This window comes from Panthera onca, chromosome D3, assembly GCF_046562875.1.
Source record: "Panthera onca isolate mPanOnc1 chromosome D3, mPanOnc1 haplotype 2, whole genome shotgun sequence".
In the NCBI taxonomy this organism is placed as follows: domain Eukaryota; kingdom Metazoa; phylum Chordata; class Mammalia; order Carnivora; family Felidae; genus Panthera; species Panthera onca.
The window spans coordinates 40625605-40642205 of NC_138350.1; the positions used below are offsets into that span (position 1 = coordinate 40625605).

Consider the following 16601-nt stretch of genomic DNA (forward strand, 5'->3'; position numbering starts at 1 on the left):
TTCTGCTATGATTTGCTCATATAACCCTTCTACCCCTATTTCTCTCTCTTCCTCTTCTGTGACCCCTATGATTCTGATGTTGTTCCTTTTTTAATGAGTGACTAATTTCTCTAATTCTTAAATCGTGGTCTTTTGCCTTAATCTCCCTTTTTTTCCCTGCTTCATTATTCTCTGTACGTTTGTCCTCGCTGATTCTCTGTTCTGCCTCATCCATCCTTGCCGCCACAGCATCCATCTGTGATTGCAGCTCAGTTATAGCATTTTTAATTTCATTCTATTTTTTACTTCTTTTATCTCTGCAGAAAGGGATTCTAATCTATTTTCAACCCCAGCTAGTATTCTTATTATTGTGATTCTAAATTCTGGTTCACACATCTTGCTTGTACTGTGTTGATTAAGTCCCTGGCTGTCATTTCTTCCTATTCTTTCTTTTGGGGTGAATTCCTTCGTTTCATCATTTTGAAGGAAGAAAAGAAATTAATACGGTAAAAAAAATAAAATTAAAAAATTAAATCAACACAAAAAAATCAAATAAGTGATGCTAGATCCTAGGTGTATTTTGGTCCGTTTGTTGAAAGGAGCTTGGTATAGTAGAGAAAAAAGGGAAAGATATGAAAAGAAAAAAAAGGAAAAAAATAAGAAAAGAAAAACAGAAAAATAAAATGTTTGAAAATTTGAAAGAGTGAATACACTAAAATATAATAAAATGAAATAATGGAAGTAAAATAGAATGTAAAACATTTATAGAAAAGTGAAAAATATTGTAAAAAATTAAAAAAATATTTTTAGTAAAAATGGAAAATAAAAATAAACTTCTTCTGTTTCTGTATTCAAGAATAAGAAAAGAAAAAGAAAAAAATTGAATAGATGGACCAGGGAACAGGCTGAAGATAATTGAAATTACATCGGTTTCCCCTAGAAGTCAAGCTATGAAGCACTTTATAGTCTGTAATTAAGCAGGTGGAGAGACTTGTGTTCCTGTAGCACGAGGTTGGCCAAGTTGGGTGGGGTTTAGTGTAACGGCTCCATTCTCCATTAGATGTCGCTGCTTAGCTTACTGGGGTGGATTGTTGTGGTGCATGTAGGTGTGTATGCGCATGTGTGTGAAGGCTGAGTATGGTGTCACCCAGCTACCCAGACTCTAGTATCAGAACTCTGTGCTCTCCCTGACTGGCAATCGAGCACCCCTCCTTTGTCTCCAGTTCTATCCACTCCCCACTTTTACATTCCATGACCAAGACATTAGGATGCCAGGTGGCATCTCCCTCCTGAGTTTTTCCCAGGTGTGGCTGTATTTCCCAACTCCTCACTTCTGAGGGACTGTGACTTTGACCCATTCTGACCCTCTGGCGGAGCATCTCACTGAGCAATGGCCAGGTGCTCGGCTGCCCCCAGGAACATTCGTGGGACCCTGCTGCTGCTGATTCCCAAAGACTGTGGCTGGGTGCCAGCCCGTCCCAGAAAAAGTTCATGTGATTGTACAGCAGTTCTTGACCAGCCAATGTGGTCATTCTCAGGTCCACTGGGATCTTTGCCTATGGGGTGACCACACATCCTCCACCAAATGTCCTCATAGCAGGGGAACCACCTCTCCCTGTGTGGCCTGAGGACCCCTTGGATCTCGTTCTCTGTTCCTGGGGATTCGCTGTTCCCATCACAACAGCTCTGGGTATCGAGCTGTGGAGTTTCAGACTCTGTGCTCCCTCTGTTTATAGAGTCTTAGTGGAATTTAAACCCTCTCCTTTCTACTTTCCCCCACTTTTTTTTTTCAGTCCCTTGCGTACTCTTTCTTTTCTCTCCAGCTGCTTTTGGGGGTTGGTGGATGCTTTCCTGTGCTCTCCCCCTGTCTCTATCCTCTCTCCACAAGCAAAAACAGCTCCCTACCCTCTGCTGTTTCTCTCTCCCCCAGTTCACCTCTCCATGCTATGTACCTGCCGAGTTCTGTGGTTTAGGTTGTTCAGATTGTTGTGTTAACCCTCACATTAGTTTTCTAGGTGTACAGTATGATTTAGTGTTGATCTGGCTGCATTTCAGGGACGAGAGGCCCCAAAAAAACTTCCAGGCTGTTCCGCCATCTTGGCACCCTGTGATTTTCTTAAACAAAGGTTTTGAAGCTTGCTCTAAGCTTTTTTAGTTAGAACCAGAGCAGCCTTTATTTTAGAGCTATTTTTCTCCCCAACGTTGAGGCAATACCCTTTTGAATAGTCTACCTGTTGCTTTGTAAATTAGGAGATTTTCCATTCTGGCTGTTGGGAGCATTGTTCCCACCTCTCTATGAGCTCTGTGTATTGTTTCCTATGATCATTTCACATCTATTTCTTTCCCTGGCCTTGGGTAGACTTAAGTGGACCCTTCTGCAGCTTATAAGAACTCTCTTTGTAGTCTCCTCTTTGGTATCCTGCCTGGCAAATTCTAGCTGCTTTGACCTTTCCAGACCTTTCCAGCCCCATCTTCCCAGGTCAACTCATGGACTCTGAATGGGTCTCCTTCTCTGTGCTGCTGCCTGGAAACTCTCAAGGTAGTAAGCTGGAGAAATCATTTTGTTTCTCCTTTTTTTTAGGGACCACTGTTCTTCATTACTTGACATCCATCTAAGGTCTGAAAGCCTTTTTAATAAATTACACATTTTATACATTTGTAAAAAGTAATTTCAGATGAAAAGTGAAATCTGACTTCTGGTACTCCATCTTGTCCAGAAGTGGAACTTAGATTTCAATTTTATAATTATTGTAGTTATATTTTCACAGAACTGTGTTTTTATGTTCATTTAACAGTTTTTTTTTTTTTATTAAAAAAATTTTTTTTAATGTTTATTTCTTGAGAGAGAGACAGAGTGTGAGTGGGGGGAGGGGCAGAGAGAGAAGGAGACACAGAATCCAAAGCAGGCTCCAGGCTCCAAGCTGTCAGCACAGAGCTCAGTGCGGGCCTTGAACTCAGAAACTGCGAGATCATGACCTGAGCTGAAGTCGGACACTGAACCGACTGAGCCACCCAGGTGCCCCAACAGTTGCTTTTTTCTTTACAATTTAAGTACTATATTAGAGTTAAAAGGTATGTTTATTTTAAAAGTGGATCACTAAAGAAACAATATTATATGTGATTTAAACTTAGTTTGCTTTACAGATTAGAAATTCTGCTTTCTTTTGGAAACATGCATGTTATCAAATTCACCCTTGTTTTGTTTTTTTTCAAATTCATCTTAATACCTTTTTTTTTTTTTTTTTTTTTTTTTTTAGAGAGAGAGAGAGAGAGAGAAGGGGGGGGGTGAGTAGGGAAGGGCAGAGGAATAGAGATAATTTTGATTGGCTCTATGCTCAGCCAGAGCCCAACCTGGGGCTCAATCCCATGACCCTGAGGGTCATGACCTGAGCTGAAATCAAGAGTTGGATGCTTGACTGAGCCACCCAGGCACCCTTCGTTTTAATACATTTTTAAGAATGTGTTTTTTTATGTGCATTATTTAGTTATTTAACTGTAAGTGAATTTATGAGGTTTGTTTCATTCCACATTTAAGAAACAGTACTTCAAAGGTATACTCACATAGTTTTATTTTTACATTGTATGTTAAAATTATTTTAGTGTAAGCTTTAAAAATATTGATTTCATCCATAAGTTCAAATACTCAAAACATAGTAGGAATTTCATTATTTAGGTAATTGTTTTAATGTTAATGACTTTAATATACTGTAACAAATTTTTCTTACAGATCAGGGGACTGATTTTGGATGGCTCTTCGGAGTTAATCCAAGAAGGTCTCAAGAGTGGCTTTCTTCATCCACTTTCTGAAAAATGGAACAAGTGTAGTGAGCCCATTACTTTACCACTTGATACCTGCAATTTGTCAGAATTATGTGCAATGGCAAAGCATTTGCCTTCTCTGAATGAAATGGAACTGCAGGCATTACAATTGACGGAAGAGGATATGTCTGTTACAGAACAGGATTTATTTTCACGGATTGTTGAAAACAACTCTAGCTTTACAAAAATTATTACGTTAATGGGACAGAAATACCTGGTGCCACCAAAAAGCAGTTTTCTTTTGTCTGACATTTCTTGCATGCATCCACTTCTGAACTGTAAGTAATTATGCTATTAGAAAAATACAATTTTTCTGTGGCATTAAAAGTCAAGAGCTAGTCTGAATGCTGAATGAGGGTCAACATTTTATGAGGATAGGGTAAACACTTCATTTTCTCTGTGTAATTTTTGTTTAAAAATTTTAAAAGTGCTGAGTTTGGGTTTAAAAAATTAAAAAAAAATTAAAAAATAAGAATTATGAACAAAGCATCAAAAAGCAGTTAGTCCCCATGAGAGCAAACACAGTTGCTGCTCTGTACTTTGGAATTCAGGATACATTTGGTTTTGGCCAAACAATTTTATTTAAAATTAAAAAAAAAAATTAAAAAATTTTTTTTGGAGAGAGAGTGTGGGTAGGAGAGGGTCACAGAGAGAGGGAGACACAGAATCCAAAGCAGGCTCCAGGCTCTGAGCTGTCAGCACAGAGACCAACGTGGGCTTGAGCCTACAAACCATGAGATCATGACCAGAGCTGAAGTCAGGTGCTTAACCAACTGAGCCACCTAGGCACCCCTAAACAATTTTATTTAACTTTTCTTTATAGCAAATTAGAAACACTTCAGATATGAATATTTACACCCTAACCTTTTAGGGTTACATATTAAGCTAATGTTCACATTTATTGTCTAAAATTTCTTGAAATATCTTCCTGTATAATGTTAACACAATTTAAAGATTGAAGTCCACAGCTGAATTTGGATTTAGATTCTGAAGCTTAACTGTTAGTCTTTGGGCTAATAAAAAGAGCCTTGGTTTCCTAGTTTATAAAATGGGTATGATAATAACCTACTTCTGAAAGTCATTTTGAGGATTAAGTGAATTAATCTGCATCAATTGCTTATGTCAGGGACTTATATGTATTTAATAAATTGTTACTATTACAATCTAAGAGATGAGGTAGGAAAGAAATATTTAAATTTGCTATTTATTGTTATTTGGGCATTTAATAGCAACATTTTAAGGTATTAATTGACATAGTTCATTGAGGAAAAGCTTCTTTTAATTGCTATCAAGCCATGTTACATATGAGTGGTTATTCATGTCACAGATTCTTCAGGGTAGATGACAGGATAATAAATTAATGGGAAATTATGCTATGTTTGAATGCTGTTTTCCATTCTTTTTGATATTTGTCACTCTAATAGTTTGAAAACTGTTACTTCCTCATTTTAATTTGCACTGTTTTGATTATGTATGAAATTCTAGATTTACCAAAATATAGCTATGTTTTTAAAAGCTATGTTTATAAAAGGACAGCTCTTCCTTACAGTAAAATTCCAATTAATAAATGTGGGTAGACTGATAGAACTAGAAAGTTTCTATCTGGCAAACACCATAGTAATTGGATGTCAAAGTGGTAGGTGAAAAGATAAGACATGGGATATTTGCACGGTCTGAAAATATCTCCTTACATGATATTTATTAATTACAAAGGGAAAACTGGAGAAACTTGGTAGACAGCACTTTAACCAAGTGGTTAAAGTTAGTATCACCAATAATGAGACATTTTGACATCTCTTATTTCCTGATTACTTTGGTAATACTCTTGCCAAAAATTAATAACTAAATTTAATCATGAGGAAGTACCAAACCCAAATTAGGAGACATTCTATAAGATAACTGGCCAGTAGCCTTCAAAATGTCGGTAATAAATGACAAAAAAAGACAGGAACTTTTCCAGAGTGGAAGAGATTGAGGACACATGGCAACTAGATGCAATGTGTGATCCTGGTTTGGATCCTGGGCCAGAAAAAGGCAATTGTAGACAATTGGGGAAGTTATATTATGGTGGGCATATCAGGTTTAAGATAAATTATTTCAAAAGAAAGTTTAAAAAAAGTAAAGCAAAAAACCCAAAAAACCCCAAAAAACTAACCCCTCCTACATTTGAAAGGACCATATTAACATGGCTACAAAGATTTATAGGGCATTTACAGATGATTGGTATCTAACTAAGTGAGCTGTAGTTATTTTCAGGTAGTCTTTGAATAAATAGCAATAGGTGAAATTATGTTAAAATTCTAGCTGTACTAAATTATAAGGGAAATTTAATTTTTCTAGGTTAAATTATTCTATTTGAATAAATGCTACAAATCCTTTTGTTGCATTCCATTATATTTGTATCTGTAGTAAATGCACTTTTAATTTTTATTTATTTATTTTTTAATGTTTATTTTTGAGAGAGAGAGACACACACAGAGTGTGAGTGGGGGAGGGGCAGAGAGAGAGGGAGACACAGGATCTGAAGCAAGTTCCAGGCTCCAAACTGTCAGCACAGAGCCTGACGCGGGGTGGCTCAAACTCACGGAACGTGAGATCATGACCTGAGCTGAAGTCAGACACTTAACTGACTGAGCCACCCAGGTGCCCCATTGCACTTTAGTTTTTAAAGTGATCATCTATGGAAGGTACTTTCTGAAATACTTTGTGTGTTTGTTTTCAGGTAGGAAAACATATGATGTAATTGTGATAGATCCACCATGGCAGAACAAATCAGTTAAAAGGAGTAACAGGTAAGAATAAACAAATTAACCTATTAGATGTGGTTTCTAAAAGATATTGTCCTTTGTAAATTCTAGTTACATATGCCAAAAGCATTATTTTGAGATAAAGTTTGTCTGAAACTACTAAAATATTTTCATTTAAATTTTGTTTATTTTTAAAAATATTTATGTGTCTATGTACATATGTTTGTATGTATTTATTTAGAGAGCACACGTGAGCCTGGGAGGGACAGAGGGAGAGGGAGAGAGAGAATCTTATGCAGGCTCCAGGCCCAGTGTGGTGACTCAACTCAGGGCTTGAGCCAAAATCAAGAGTCAGATGCTTAACCAACTGAGCCACCCAAGTGCCCCTTTTCACTTAAATTTTTAGTTTCCCTAAATAGGTAATTCTCTTGGATTAGAACTATGTATAGGTAAAATAAAAGTGTCACAAGTGATATACTTATTAATGACTGAGGTTACTGACTGAACTAGTTCATGGATATTTCTATAACACCAAATGGCAACATTTTTGCCTTCTTTGATATCAAATTTTTAACTTTGGAAATATGTACCAAAATATGGGCATACCTTGTTTTATTGTGCTTCACTTTGTTGTGCTTTGCAGTTATTGCCTTTTTTTTTTTTTTTTTTTTAAATTGTAGGTTTTTGGCAACCCTGCATTCAGCAAGTCTTTGGCATCATTTTTCCAATAGTATTTGCTCATTTTGTGTCTCTCTGTCACATTTTGCCATATCTCAGACTTCTTCATTATATTTGTTATGGTGATCTGTGATCAGTGATTAACTCACTGAAAACTCAGATGATGGTTACATTTTTTAGCAATGAAATATGTATGTTGTTTTTTAAGAAATATTGCTGTTGCATACTTAGTTGATGAGTGTAGTATAAGCATAACCCAAAATTAATTTGAGTCACTTTTTTAAAGTGATATTAGCTTTGTTGTGGTGGTCTGGAACTGAACCTGCAGTATCTCTGAGGTATGCTTGTATAGTTTTCCTCAGTAGCTGCTATGAATGAATTTGTCTACCCTATCTTTAACTTTTTTACTTTGTCAGCTTTTTTGTATGTCATCTCTTAGAGTAATCAGTTTAATTACTAAGAGGACATTTCCTTTTTTTTTTTTAATGTTTATTTTTGAGAGAGGGAGGGGGAGCGGCAGAGAGAGAGGGAGACAATCTGAAGCAGGCTCCAAGCTCTGAGTGGTCAGCACAGGTCCCCATGAAGGGCTTGAACTCACAGACCACGAGATCATGACCTGAGCCGAAGTTGAACGTGTAACCGACTGAGCCAGCCAAGTGCCTCTCCTTTTTCTTTTTTTTATTTATTTTGAGCGGGGGGGAGGAGCAGAGAGAGAGAGAGAGAGACAAGGAGAGAGAATCCCGAGCAGGCTCCATGCTGTCAGCACAGAGCCCAGTGCAGGGCTCCATCTCACAAACTGTAAGGCACCACCTGAGCCAAACTGAAGAGTCTGCTTAATGGACTGAGCCACCCAGGTGCCTCGAGGACATTTCCTTTTAATAGTTTTTTTTTTAAACTTTAAGTTTTCCTCTCTTATACTAGTGAATATCTTCAGTTATATTTCCTCTGAATGTTCAGGTCTAGACTTGAACACTTCCTATTACCTTGACTTCAACTTCATGTGAAATTTCTTTATCTCCACAATTATCTCCAGTTTTCTTGTCGTTTTTTGTTTATGAGCTGGGATATTTTTCTCTTAAAGTTGCAAGAATCATACAGAGTATTCTTGTATCCTCTATGTGTGTGTTTGTATGTAGATATCTATACATAATTTTTTCTAAGCCATTTGAAAATAAATTATTTAAGAGAAAAAGTAAGTTACTCTGAAATATTTCATTCTATATTTCCTAAAAACAAAGAAATTCTCACATGTAATCATAATGCAATTGTCAAAATAGGTAATTAACATTGATATAGTACTGTTACTGATATAGCACTAGTATCTCATATATAGACCTTATTCAGGTTATCAGTTATCTTGGAAATTTTTGGCAAAATAAAATCCTGGATCATGCCTTATATTCAGTTGTCATGTCTCTTTAGTATCCTTTAATTTGGAAGTTCCTGAGTCTTTTCTCAGGAACTTTTCTCAGGTGTTTCAGGAAATTGACATTTAAAATTTTTTTTTATTTTTTATGTTTATTTTTGAGAGAGAGACAGAGCATGAGCAGGGGAGAGACAGAAAGAGAGGGAGACACAGAATCTGAAGCAGGCTCCAGGCTCTGAGCTGTCAGCACAGAGCCTGATTTGAGACTGGAACTCATGAACCATGAGACCATGACCTGAGCTGAAGTTTGATGCTTAACCCAAGTGAGCTATCCAGGCATCCTGGCAATTGACATTTTTGAAAGTAGCAATAAAAAAGTAATACAGCATCCATTGATGAGTCTTGCCCAAATCACTTATTTTTAAGGTAGTTGCTAAATGGTGATTGTACATGTGTGGGCTCATTTTTGGGCTCTCTATTCTGTTTTGTTGATGTACGTGTGTTTCTTTGTACCATTATCGTACATTTAATATACTTTGAAATCAGCACGATCTTCCTGCTTTGTTCTTAAGACCACTTTTGCTATTTAGGGTTTTTGTAGTTCCATACAAATTTTAGGATTCTTTGTTCTAGTTGTTAAAAATGCCATTGGTATTTTGATAGGGGTTGCGTTAAATCTGTAGATTGCTTTGTGTAGTATGGACATTCTCATGATACTAATTCTTCGAGTCCGTGAGCACAGTGTATATTTCCATTTATTTGTCTTGTCTTCAGTTTTTTCCATCTATGTCTTACACTTTTCAAGAGTACAGGTCTTTCACTTCTTTGGTTAAATTTTTTCCTAGGTATTTTATTCTTTTTGGTGCAATTGTAAATGGGATTGTTTTCTTAACTTCTCTTTCTGATAGCTCATTATTAGTGTACATAAATGCAATGGGTTAGATTTCTGTATGTTCATTTGGTATTGTGTGATTTTCCTGAATTATTTTATTAGTTTTAATAGTTTTTCAGTGGAGCCTTATGGTTTTCTCTAGATGATTATTATGTCATCTGCCAAGTAGTGATAGTTCTACTTATTCTTTTTCAATTTGGATGCCTTTAATTTTTTTTTTCTTACCTAATTGATGTGGCTAGGATTGCCAATACTATGCTGAATAAGTGGTGAGAATGGGTATCCTTGTCTTGCTCCTAATCTTGGAGGAAATGCTTTCAGCTTTTCACCACTCAGTATGATTTTCCCTGAGGGTTTATCACATATGGCCTTTATTATACTTGGTGTGTTCTTTCTGTATCCACTTTTTTAGGGTTTTTATCATAAATGGATGTTGTATATGTCAATGCTTTTTTTGCATCTATTGAGGTGATCATATTTTATCTTTAATTTTGTTAATGTGGTACATTATATTGGTAAATTCCACTGGGTCATTGTGTATGATCCTTTTAACATGTTGATTTTGATTTACTAATATTTTGAAGAGGATTTTTGCATCTGTGTTTATTGGGGATATTGGCCTGTAATTTTCTTTTTTAGTGGTATCTTTGTCTGATTCTGGTATTGGTGTTCTGCTGGCCTTGTAAAATGAGTTTAGAAGAATTTCTTCCTCTTCAATTTTTTGGAATAATTTGAGAAGAATAGTTACTAACTCCTCTTTAAATGTTTAGTAGATATCATATATGAAGCAATGTGGTCTTGGACTTTTGTTTTCTGGGAATTTTTAAATTACTGATCCAATTTCATTACTTGTAATTGGTATATTCGGATGTTCTATTTCTCTGTGATTCAGTCTTGTAAGGTTGTGTGTTTCCAGGAACTTATGCATTTCTTCAATGTTTTCCATTTTGTTGGCACATAATTTTTTTTAGTACTCTTCTGTGATACATAGTCTCCTACGTATTTCTGTGGTTTCAGTTGTAACTTCTCTTTCATTTTTGATTTTATTCATGTGAGCCCTTTCTTTTTTCTTGATGAGTCTGACTAGGGTTTTTCAATTTTAACTTTTTAAAGAACCAGATTTTAGTTTCATTGATTTCTTCCTCCTCCTCCTCCTGCTCCCCTTCTTCTTGTTCTTGTTCTTCTTCTTCTTCTTCTTCTTGTTCTTCTTCTTCTTTAGTTTCTATTTCAGTTATGCCACTATAATCTTTTTTTTTTTTTTTTTTAATTTCCACTCTAAACTTTGTTATTTCCTTTTTTCTACTAACTTTAGGCTTTGTTCTTATTTTTCTAGTTTAGGTTATATTGTTTATTTGGGATTTTTCTTCTTTCTTCTTTTTCTTTTTTCTGCTACAAGCTGCTTTATTGCTCCTTCTTTCTACATCTCATGTTAGCTGTTGCTCGTGGCCTGGGACCAGCCTGAGTGTCACTACCCAGCAGGCCAACCATACAGACTATCCACAACTTCCCTTCCTTTCTGGAAAGCAAGAAACCTCATTTATGCCTCCACATGCCAGCTTCAAGAGGTCTGACACACAGCTGTCACAGTGTCCTTTTGGGAAAACAGTTTATTCTCCCTAGCCTCAACTGAAAGCCCCTTTTCATTTTAGTACATGTTTACTCCAAATTACAGAATTCTCAGTTATCAATAAGTATAGTAATTTGGTTTCCTAATTATTAGACTTGTAAACTTAAAAATTCTTCCTTCCCAAACACCCAAGTACCCTACAGCTAAACCTCAGGGATTTTTCTTGTTTCCTTAGGTAGGTTTGTATCACTATGAACGTCTCTCTTAGGACTGCTTGCTGCAATTTTGGAAAGTTGCAAAAAGATGGAAAAGTGTTTCCATTTTCTTTTCCTTTCCTCTCCTCTCCTCTCCTCTCCTCTCCTCTCCTCTCCTCTCCTCTCCTCTCCTTTCTTTTCTTTTCTATTTCTTTTTTTAATTTTGGAGAGAGAGTGCAATTGGGGGAGGGGGCAGAGGGAGAGAAAGAGAATCTTAAGCAGATGGGCCCAATTCCATGACCCTGAGATCATGACCTGAGCTGAAATCAAGAGTTGGACACTTAACTAAGCCACCCAGGCACCCTGTGTGTTTCTATTTTCATTTGTCTCAAAGTATTTTTTGATTTCCTCTTTGATTTGTTTGTTTACTCATTGGTTGTTCAGTAACAGTTTTTACTGTTTTACTGAACAGTTGTTCAGTAACAGTCTCCACATGTTTATGGTTTTTTTTTAGTTTTCGTCTTATAAATGATTTCTAGTTTCATACTATTGTGGTTGGAAAAGATGCTCCATGTCTTTTTAAACTTATTGAGACTTGTTTTGTGGCCTACCACATGATCTGTTCTAAAGAATGTTCCATGTGCCATTAAAAAAAAATGTGCATTCTGCAGTTTTGGGGTGAATTGTGCTGTATATATTTATTACATCCATCTGGTGTAGTGTGTTGTTTAAGGGCAATATTTCCTTATTGATTTTCTATCTGGATGATGTATCCATTGATGTAAGTGGGGTATTGAAGTCCCCTATTATTATTGTATTAACGTCAATTTCTTCCTTTAGGTCTTTTAATACTTGCTTTAAATATTTGGATGCTACTGTGTTGGGCTTATAAATATTTGTAACTGTTGTATCATCTTCTTGGATTGGCTCCTTTGTCATTATGTAATGCTCTTCTTTATCTTTTGTTGTAAAGTTTATTTTGTCTGATATGAGTATTGGTACTTCAGCCTTCATTTTGGTTTTATTTGCATAGAGTACCTTTTTCCATCACTTTATGTTTTTAGTCTATATGTGACTTTAGATGTGAAGTGAGTTTCTTCCAGACAGCATATAGATGGATCTTATTTTTTTAGCCATTAAGCTTCCCTATGTCTTTTGACTGGAACATTTTAGTCCATTTTATTTAAAGTAATTATTGATTGGTATGTATTTACTGACATCTTAATTGTTTTTTGGTTGTTTTTTTAGTTCTTCTGTGTTTCTTTGTCCTTCCTTTGGTCTCTTCCCTTGTGATTTTATGGTTTTCTTTAGAGTTATGTTTGGGTTCTTTTGTCTTTATGTTTTGTATATCTGTTGTTTCTGTTTTTGACATCATATTTTACATCTTTTTAAATTTTGTATCCCTTAACTACTTATTGTAGCTATAGTTGAGTTTAAGTTTTTAAAAAATGTTTATTTTTATTTTTTAAAAATTTTTTTTAACGTTTATTTATTTTTGAGACAGAGAGAGACAGAGCATGAATGGGGGAGGGTCAGAGAGAGGGAGACACAGAATCCGAAACAGGCTCCAGGCTCCGAGCTGTCAGCACAGAGCCCGATGTGGGGCTCGAACCCACGGACCGTGAGATCATGACCTGAGCCGAAGTCGGCCGCTCAACCGACCGAGCCACCCAGGCGCCCCCAAAAATGTTTATTTTTGAGAGAAGGAGAGTATGTGTGCATACATGTGCATGTGCAAGTTGGGGAGGGGCAGAGAGAGAGGGAGAAAGAGGATCTGAAGCAGGGTTTGCACTGATAGCAGAGAGCCCTATGCAGGGCTCAAACTCACGAACTGTGAGATCATGACCTGAGCCAAAATCGGATGCTTAATCGGATGCTTAATCGACTGAGCCACCCAGGTGCCCAAGTTTACTTTTTTTGTCTTTATCCTAAAACTAGCTTTTTAATTGGTTCATCTACTGCTGCCTTTACTATAGTTTTTGCCTTTATGAGTGAGATTTTTTTCTTTCATATATTTCCCTATTTTTAGTCATGGTACTTTATTTTCTGCTTGAAGAAGATCTTTTAACATTTCTTGTAAGGCTGGTTTAGGATGAATTCCTTTAGTTTTTGCTTGTCTGGGAAACCCTTTATCTCTCTTTCAATTCTGAATGACAGCCTTGCTGGGTATTTTTGGTTGTAAGTTTTACCTTTTCAGCACTTTAAATATATCCTGGTACTCCCTCTGGCTTGCAAAGTTTTTGCTGAAAAATGAGATGATCAGGGTGCCTGGGTGGTTCATTTGGTTTAGTGTAGTGTCTGATTCTTGATTTTTGCTCAGGTCGTGATCCCAGGGCCATGGGATCTATCCCTGCATCAGGCTCTGTACAGAGCATGGAGCCTGCTCGAGATTCTCTCTTTCTCTCAGTCCCTCTCCCCAGCTTGTGTGTGTGCTCTCTCTTTCTTTCTCTCTCTAAAGTAAAAATAAAATGAGCTGATCATCTTATGTAGTTTTCCTCATTTATTACTATTGGTTTTTTTATTGCTGCTTTCAACATTCTCTCATTAACTTTTGCTATTTTATTATTTATAATATGTCTTGTTGGAGCTCTTTGGGCCCATTTTATTAGGGGCTCTTTATGTTTTCTGCATTTGGTATGTATTTCCTTTCCCAAGTTAGGGAAGTTTTCAGGCATTATTTCTTCAAATTTTCTGGCAGTTTTCCTCTCTCTTTTCCTTCTGGGACCCATATAATGAGAATGTTGTATGCTTGTTGTTCCAGAGGGCCCTTAAAACTATCCTCCTTAAAAAAATCTTCTTTGCCTTTCTCATTGTATAATTTCAACTGTTCTCTCTTCCAGATTGCTGATTCATCCTTCTCTCTTATGTAATTTGCTTTTGGTTCTTTTTAGTGTATTTTTCATTTCAGTTATTCCTCAGCTCTGATTGGTTCTTTTTTAATATTTTCTTTCTCTTTGTTGAAGTTCTCACTGTGTTCTTCCATTTTTCTCCTGTATTTGGTGAGCATCTTTATGACCATTACTTTGAACTCTTTATCAGGTAAATTACTTGTCTTCTTTTCTTTAGGTTTTTCTTTTTTTCTGGTGTTTGGAATGTATTTCTCTGTCTCATTTTGTTTGACTTTCTGTGTGTGTTTGTATGAATTAGCTAAAAGAGCTAACTTTCTTGGTATTGAAGGAGTGGCCTTGTGTAGGACTGCCTGCTGTGTAGGCAGTGTGCCCGATGACTTTGGCAGGCTGGCTAGAGCTGGAGTGGGCATGGCTTGGAGGTCCTGGGACATGTGCTGTGGCTACCTCTGTGGAAATGGTGGAGCTGGAGTGGGTGTAGGCTGGGTATGTCCTATGTGGATGTGCTATGCTGGGCTGCCTTTGTGGAATGGCTGGATTTGGCATAGGCCCATTGGGTTCTGGAGGGTGTTATGTCAGGGCTGACTTGGCAGGATGGCTGGAGCTAGGGCTGACATGGCTAGGGACCTGTGTACTGTGTGGGGGCTGTCTTTGAGGGATAGCTGGAGCTGGTGTGGGCCAGAGGTCTAGAGTGTGCTGGGGTGGCCCTAGCAAGTTGGTAGAGTACCTGGACCCTGGTCTTGTTTATGGTATGAAGGTGGATGTAGAATGTAAAAATGCCTCTTTTTTTAAATTTTTTTTTTTTTCAACGTTTTTTTTTATTTTATTTTTGGGACAGAGAGAGACAGAGCATGAACGGGGGAGGGGCAGAGAGAGAGGGAGACACAGAATCGGAAACAGGCTCCAGGCTCCGAGCTGTCAGCACAGAGCCTGACGCGGGGCTCGAACTCACGGACCGCGAGATCGTGACCTGGCTGAAGTCGGACGCTTAACCGACTGCGCCACCCAGGCGCCCCGTAAAAATGCCTCTTAACCCCAGTGAGAGTTCCAGTGGTTTTATTACCTATTTATTCAATGCTCTAGTATGAGTAAATGTATTTCCTTCATTTACAGTCTATTTGCCTTTTAAACTGCTATGCCTGGGAGCAGGTGAGTCAGTGTGCTGGCCTCTCATCAATACCCTTCTCTCCTCTAGTCACCTAGTCAGGAGTGGGGTTCCTGTTTTATCCATATTTCTCCTACTTTTTCCTATTGGTCCCTTTACCATTTGTTGTGTAGAAGTTGTGTAATCAGCCCTGTCTTCTTCCAGAGGAATTGTCTCTATATAGGCCTAGATTTAGCATGTGGGAGGAGGTGAGTTCAGAGTCTTATGTTGCCATGTTGGACCCTCTTAGCAAATTTTAATGCTTTCAGTCTGTTCTGTATTTTAGTTACAAGGGTGAGTGATCTCTTTTTTCTTTTGTTATTATATTATAAACATTAGATTGTGTGCTCTTTGAGAGAAGGGTGCTAATATAGGTTTTTAAAAACTGAGATAAAATTAACCATTTTCTCCACTTTAAAGTGTACAGTTTAGTGGTTTAATTCATTTACAATGTTGTCCAACTATTACCTTATATTATTCTGGAATATTTCCATCACTCCCAAAAGAATCCTTGTTCTTCTCAGTTCCCCTCTTTGCCCATACACTGGCAGCCATTAATCTTCCTTCTGTCTCTATGAACCTACCTTTTGGGACATTACATGTAAATGAAATCATATAACATGTGGCCTTTGTGTCTGGCTTGCTTCATTTGATATTTGTTTTCATGTTTCATCCATGTTTTAGCATATATCAGTATTTCATTCTTTTTAATGGCTGCACAATATTCCATTGAATGGATATATCTATACATCCATATATATCCCTGTATATCGAGGTATATATATATATATGTGTATATATATATACCTTAATATATTATAGGTTCAGCAGTTGGTGATGTTTGCATGATTTCCAGCTTTTGGCTGTAATGGTGCTATAAGCATTTGTATATAAGCTTTTCCATGAACACGTGTATTAAAGAATTTGGCCTTCCCAAACAGAAGTTTGACCTTTGTCTTCAGCTTCTGGGAGGTAATCTGTATTATACCTGATAGGATTATTTTTATTTTAGTGTGCTTGAGTTGGGGGGTGGGGAAGTTGGGACACTGGTTACATAAACAGTTTTAGGGTAGGGACTGTCTACACTAGAGACAGTCTGGTGTCATTTAAGGTAGGAGCTTTGAGTCCCAATGGTATTAGTTGACCTGGAGACTGAGTTCAACCACCTGGGCAATTAGTCACTCTGTCATGCGTGTGTAATGCATCTCCAGTTAAAACTCTGGACACTGAAGCTGGGGTAAACTTCCCTGGTTATTAATACTCTGTGTGCATTATCACACACTGATGCCAGGAGGGTAATGCATTCTGACTTCACGGGAAAGGACCATTGGAGGCTTTGTGTTTGGAAGCACCCCCCCCCCCACCCCCC

General features: G+C 37.2%; 1 protein-coding gene across 2 annotated transcripts in view; it reads left to right on the forward strand.

Moving 5' to 3' along the window:
• Positions 1–16601, forward strand: part of METTL4 (methyltransferase 4, N6-adenosine) — a 61251-nt gene that overhangs the window by 18667 nt on the left and 25983 nt on the right. For both annotated transcript variants that reach the window (XM_060613375.3, XM_078435387.2), the window contains exons 4-5: positions 3707–4076; positions 6521–6590. In XM_060613375.3, the coding sequence (XP_060469358.1) occupies positions 3707–4076; positions 6521–6590 (440 nt within the window). The remainder of the gene's footprint in view (positions 1–3706; positions 4077–6520; positions 6591–16601) is intronic.